Source organism: Lepidothrix coronata, unplaced genomic scaffold (genome assembly GCF_001604755.1).
Source record: "Lepidothrix coronata isolate B3197 unplaced genomic scaffold, Lepidothrix_coronata-1.0 Scaffold141, whole genome shotgun sequence".
Taxonomy (NCBI): Eukaryota; Metazoa; Chordata; class Aves; order Passeriformes; family Pipridae; genus Lepidothrix; species Lepidothrix coronata.
In genome coordinates this window covers 2,485,334-2,491,996 of record NW_016690321.1, presented here as the reverse complement: position 1 = coordinate 2,491,996, position 6,663 = coordinate 2,485,334, and the positions used below count along the sequence as shown (strand labels likewise).

General features: G+C 42.8%; 1 protein-coding gene across 2 annotated transcripts in view; it reads left to right on the top strand.

Moving 5' to 3' along the window:
* Positions 1 to 336: 336 nt before the first annotated feature.
* CACNA1I (calcium voltage-gated channel subunit alpha1 I) overlaps positions 337 to 6,663 on the top strand; it is a 74,165-nt gene continuing 67,838 nt past the window's right edge. For both annotated transcript variants that reach the window (XM_017827711.1, XM_017827710.1), the window contains exon 1: positions 337 to 433. In XM_017827711.1, coding sequence (XP_017683200.1) covers positions 337 to 433 — 97 coding nt within the window. The remainder of the gene's footprint in view (positions 434 to 6,663) is intronic.

Genomic DNA, 6,663 nt, shown 5'->3' with positions numbered 1-6,663 from the left:
CACATGCTTCTTGTCAGTGCATCTTCATGCAGCTCCTTCCCCTCCTGATGGTCACAGCAGGTACGTGTTATCACATCTCCCAGCCTGCATCATGTGTGCTCTCACTGCTCACTGTGTTTTCTGCCAGAGGAGCTGTGGGCTCTGGTCTTGTTCCCGGAGAGCTAATGGAGACTCCAATTTTGCTTCCAAAAACTCAGACTTCATCCCCATGGCTTCCAGAAACTCTTCAATGAAGAAATGATAAATCTGTGGCTCAAGCCAAAATTCTGGATTCTTTTAAACTTTCTTTTTCTCTCTTTCTCTCTCTCTCTTTCTCTCTCTCTCCCCTTCTGCAGGATGGTGGAGTACTCCCTGGATCTCCAAAACATTAATTTGTCTGCAATCCGTACTGTCCGTGTCCTGAGACCCCTGAAAGCTATCAACCGTGTGCCTAGTAAGTCATGTTTCCCTGTCACACCTGCTCAGCTCAGTTTTTGGGGAGTACATGACCAATAAGGCTGCATGTGGCGATGTTCTCCAGGCAGGGTTCGGGTACAAACTGAGTGGAGGCTTCTGCAGGGTATGTGCAGGTTTTTACCCATCAAAGGGCCATGAGGTGTCATAGGATGGGCAGGAAAACAAGAGTTTCCCAGCATATCTGGTCATGGGCATTCTGTGCACAGCCATTTTGATGGCACAGGAACTGAAGTTGAACAATGTGCAGTAAAGGAAAGTGGTTTTTTCTTCCCTTTACTGAAGAGTGTTGCAGGTTTGACAATGTCTTCAGCCTCCAAAAGGGCTGTGTGAAAGGTCTAAAGAGGGATGAGCTTGGGGAAGCAGGAAGAATTGGTTTGCTCAGGCTTTCACATGGTTTTCCAGATCCTCTCCTCTGAAAAATTTTCATGCCGTTACAGCTTAGGGTCGTGTAATACTGACTGTTTTTTCTTTCCTCCTTGCCTTGTGCTTTGCACTCCCTCTTTTGTGCCAACTATCCCTGCTGTGAGCTGGCGTGTGTATGAGCCAGGCTGAGCACTACTGGGAATGGGGATGCCAGGGCTGTGCCTGAGCCTGGATGTGTCAGTAGCCAAATTGCTGCTCACCAGCACCATTCTAGTCTGACATACAGCCCTCAGCTCAGGTTTGCATCTAAACCAGAGACATGTTGTAGCCCTGGGGCATATCCGTGTACGTGCACTGCACCCACAGTGGAGGTGGTCCCTTCATAACCCTTGCATCTTCCCTTCCCAGAGGATGGGGACGAGATCACCCTCTTCACCATGCTTTGAAGTTTTTGGTGGTGCTGAACTTCTTCCTTCACCTTCCCTTCCTTTGTCTCTCTTGTTTTTCTTTTTCTCATCAGTGGTGCTCTCCTTGCAATCCTGAAGCAAGTAAGCAAGCATTGCTATTGTTATTGAACTGCAGGAAACATGCAGGTGGCTCAGGTTTTTCAGTGGTTGTATCCAGGTGTATGGAAGTGAACTGGCAGACAGGATGCATGCCATTGAGATCAGGGGATTGTGAGAGCACTGCACTCAGCCTGCCGTGTCACTCTGATGTTTCTGGCTGTTCCCTGTGCAAAGGCAGCAGCTCCCACATGCAGCCCCATGAGACTTCAGGTATTTCTTCTGCAAGTTTTTCAGTCTTACAGAACAGCAGGAAGTCTCTTTGCTCTTCCCCATAATCTTCCTAATCAGGTTGTATGCAGTGGCTAAGACCTCACCAGAGCTCTCCTAATCCTTCTCTCAAGCTCAGATGCTCCTTTTTCTTTTCCAGTTCTGAGGGAGTTTGCACAGTTGACCCAGTCTGCATCATATGCTTTTCCTTGTGCTAAAGTCACTTCCATGATGACGCCTTTTTCCTGAACATGTTGTGGAGGTGGATTTGAGGGTCTCTAGTTCCATGCAAAGCCCTTCTAGAACAGTCTTGTCCCTCTTCCTTGATACACTTTTGACTTTGAGCAACAGCCATGAGCAGAGAGTGCTGAAAGGTGTGATGGAGAAACTGAGGCACAGTCCTCTGTGCCCAGCATGGCAAGAGGATGCCAGGCAGAAGAGCAGCTGGTTGGGGCACTGAGAACTACACCCAGGAACGTAACAAGTCCATCATGGGGTGATAAGGATGGGAGTCAACACAAGCTTTTGGCTATTGACTGTCAGCAGAACAATTCTCCCAGCCTGTCTCCATCTCTCTGGCCCTTCTTCAGAGGGGGGAGAGGACTGGGAACCAGTCCTGGTCCTGGCAGTGGGTATGCACTGTAGTGTCAGGAGGCACCCTTTCTGTGAGGGGTAGGCTGGAGGTTGTGCATGGCAAGCTAGCCCCTTGCAGAAAGCGTACTGCTAGCTATGTGAGAGCAACACCATCCTCATGTTATGCAGCCTCCTTTCCTCCCTGCTTCATCAGGAGTCCCATGAGTTTGTGCTCAGACTACTTTGAGACTGATCCCAGTTACAGGGTGGACTTAACCCTGATGGAGAGCAGAAACATCCTGAGTGACATCCAATTACCTCCTACAGGTGTCTGCCATTTTAATTGATGGACACCGGTGGTCAGGAGCAAAGACTGACAGAAAATCAAGGCCTTCTTCTATTTCTGTTTATCTTCTGGAACAGCCAGATATGCCCCAGGGAAGAGTAGTGTGAGCCACGTCAGAACTGACCCATCAGGGACCTGCTCCATGCATGCAGAGGCACCAGAGATGCTTTTCATCATCTCTCCTGACCTTTGCAGAGCACAGGCCATTGAATTTCCTCTGGCTGTCCCTGCCATGGCACTACCTGTCTGCTCCTTTTATCAGTATGAAACTTTACCTGTATGAAATTGATGCTGTTTTAATTTCCACTCTGTGGTTAAATATTTATGTATTTTTCTTGCTATGTAAATCTGTGGTTATATGCAGAGAATGTTTTGGAAGAAAGACATCATGTCATTAATTAAAAAACAAAAAAACAAAACAAAACAAAACAAAAAAACAAACCCAAACTGGATTCCCTGGGAGAGGAAGCATTGACTTGAGGGCTGAAAACTGGCGAAGAGGCTGTAAACAAAGGCTGGTGATAAATGGAGCTGCGTTAGAAGAAGATGCCTAGTGGGCTACAGCAAACATAATTAATGGGACCTTTGGCCACAAATCTTTTTTTAATGCCTTTTTAAAGTTCTTCATTACAGATCTGAAGTAAGAGGAAAGTCTATTAGTGAGATGTGCTGATGATACCAAGCTGGAGGTGTTGCAGGTGCTAACAAAGAAAGTGGGAAATCAGACAAAAGGAGGTAGAGGGAGATTGAGGTCATGGTTGTGAGTGTGAGATATCTGGAGAGAGGTGGTAGGGTTAATCCCAAAGGCAGATATTCAGCCATGTCCAAAAGGCTGTGACGGGACATTGTGGCCCAGTGTTCACCAGTGGCCATTTTAAAGGCTTCCACGTGGACACCTGGGTAGGGACAGATTTTCACAGAGAAGTCTGGCTGTGTGGACTGAATAAAGGCAGATTATTATTAGGAGAATGGACAAAGTGATTAGAAACCTGACTGGTTACGGTATGAGTGGAAGAATGCTCAAGTGTCTGTCGGGGTAGATTATTTAGCACCCAAAGAACAGTAACACTCTACCAATTAGCTAGTGTTTGAAAAGTCCACATACTGAAGTGAAAAATTTCTGGAGAATTTTGAGAGAAATTTCATACTACATGACAGAAAAAATATAACGATGTCAGAAAATTAGAAGAGAGGAAATTCACAAGGAATTTCTAAGGAAACAGTAGCAAACATGGTAGAGGAAAAAGTGTCACCTATTAAATAAGTTAAGTAAACTTATTTTATACTCTTGGCAGGTGGGCAAGGCTGAAGTTTAAATGCCCAATTGGGTATGTCTAAATACTGCTTACCCGTGCTCATTTCTTAACATGTTACTGAAAACCCTTCCTTACAGTGGGACTTCTGAGGCTTTGAAACAATATCACACAAGGAGCTGACAAATGCTATTTGTGTGTGCCATGCTCATTATCTATGGTGTAAAGGATGCATAGACTCTCTGAATCATGACAGTAGAAGAAAAGGACATCCAATGTAATCAAAAGGTGGTAAATGTCCATTAAGAATGACATTCTCCACCCAGTTCATAATTAGGCTGTAAAACTCTCTGCCTTTGGGAGTCCTTCCAGTCTCAAATCAACTAAGATGCACTGTGTAAGTAAAGGAAGCAAAATGGGATTTTCCAGGGGAAGCCCCATCCCTGGAAGTGTTCAAGGCCAGGTTGGATGGGGGCTTTGAGGAACTAGTGGTTCTTGTCCATGGCAGAGGAGCTGGAACTAGATGATCTTTAAGGTCACTTCCAACCCAAACCATTCTATGATTCTGTGAGAGCTCACACGGAGACACTTCTAGATTTGCAACTTTCTTATGTCAGGGTTAGAGCTGATCTTTAGCTACTGGTTATAAGCAACTGATTGCATTTTTTGCAGTTCTCAGCAGGATGTGCTACTGACCGTTGACAGATTTCCCTTCTGAATGAAGAAGCCTGGGGTTCTGCCACACTTGATCATGTCATTTCCATTCTCATGTCATCTTTGAAGTGTACTGGAGAAAACATGAGGAGCCCTAGTTTTGTAATATGTATCACGCCTTCTTCAACATTCCTTCTTATCTCTTGCATTCTTGATTACAACCCCAGGAACTCAGCCTTTTGGGGCTTTTTTTGAAAATGTGAGGGAAAAAATTAGAGATAGTTCTGGACCTATTAGCACGAGATTTGATTCCATGGCAGTGAGTTGGTGTGACAAGCCCTGCAAGTCACTGAAGAAGTGTAAAAAGGAAAAAAAAATACCCTCCAGATCTTGTCAGGGGTAGTTGCTTTCTGCTCCAGGCATGTCTGTGTCCTAGTCTTGGGGTGAAATTCCACATCCATTTGTTGTTATTATCATTTTGTGATTGTGTGTCAGGTTGCTAGGTGAAACATTGCTGTTTGCAGCTCTTTCATTGCTTCTTCTCATGGCAAGGCACAAGATCTGGAGGGGGAGGCTGGTTTGGTTTTATTTCTGCCTGCTTTTGAGTCATTTTTGATAATTTGAATTTCTTGCACTTCTGTTATTAAGTTTTTTGACACTGGAGCAGAAAATGTTTCTTCAGTTTATTCTTTCTTGTTGCATTGGCCTTATGCAAAGAAAAGGCCTTGTATTATGTTTGATGTCTTCCAGTTTCCACTTATAATTTAGTAACTGATTCATCATTTGGAAGCAGATTATTTCAGCTGACCACACTGTATGGAACTGAAGGAGTCTGTTGCAGTGTTGCATAGCAACTTTATGGAGTAGAAAGGGTATACATGTGCTAATACTCGGTGTGTAAGTGCAGTAATATGTATGTGGAGTTATAAGTATTAGAAATATGTTATATGTTTATTACTAGCTGTGCAGGAAATAGAATTTCAGATTTGTGGGGAGTTGTGCTTTTTCTAAATGTGGTTTATTTTTAGTCACAACAAAAATAATCTTTTCCCATCCGTTTTAACATGGCCTTATGCTGTCTAATTTTAGGTGGTGTGTTTGGTTTTTTGATTTTTTTCCTACACTTAGTCATGACAAAGAAGTTTAAAAATCAAAAATCCTCAATCATGCCATTCTAGTATAAAAAGGATTTTCTCTCATCTTGTCCTCTTTTTTGCTAAATGTTTTAATAACTATAGCATCATTTTTATTTCAATGAAATAATATTTTTTTGCTGGTAAATGTGCTGTGTAGGAAAATCTTGATCTAGTTCCATTTTTCTTTATCAATGATTGTAATTATAGTAGCTCCATGGGTACAAATAGACTGGAGTTTTCTACTTTTCTTCTAAAAGATATAAAGATCTCAAAGATATAAACCAAGATTTTTTATTTCAGTCTTTCTCATGTGTCAGACCAGGTGAATGAGACCCAGTGATTGTCATCAGCAGACTCGGGAATACAACTGACATCTCCTAACTCTTAGCTCTGCATTCATCTCACTAGACCAAAGAACTAATATAAAAAAAGTCTAAAGCAGATGAATCCTGGAGTTGGAAAAGCAGATGTTTTGCATTTATATGCCTGCCTTAAATCTGTATTCCACACCAAGCTACCTGTGCTTGGTGCTGTAACAGTGCCTAAGATAGAGCAATCTGGCTATGAACCCTGCACTTGGCATGGGGAAAAAGTGATGACATTTACTTCTCTAAATGTGTTTTTGAAGAACTAATTTCACTGATGAGTGTGTGCGAAATTAGCTTCTGACTGAGATATATTAGGCTGCAAAACAATCTCTTTTAAAGCTAGATCAGACAAAGAACAAGCACATTTGACAGGCACAGTCCTGCCCTAGCAGTTGGAAATGCAAAGGGATTATGAAGTTCCTCTTCTAAATCCCTCCCCCCCAGGGTCTTTGCTTCAGATGCTTCCATCTTTTTGCAAGTGGACTGTCACTCGCTTGTTCTCTTCCAACGTTGATTCCCTTTCAAAACTGTCCTCTTCTATTTGACTCTTTTGGAAGTACATTTTTCCCCTCTCAGCTTTATTTGTGAAGTAATAACTGAAAATCAGATACTGTTATATTTTCCAAATATTTAGACTTACCTCATTCACAGTTCTTTGTAGAAGCTGCTCTGTAAATCTTTATTATCACATCTCAGTGACAAACAAACCAAAATGTGCAAATGTGTATACACACAGATTTA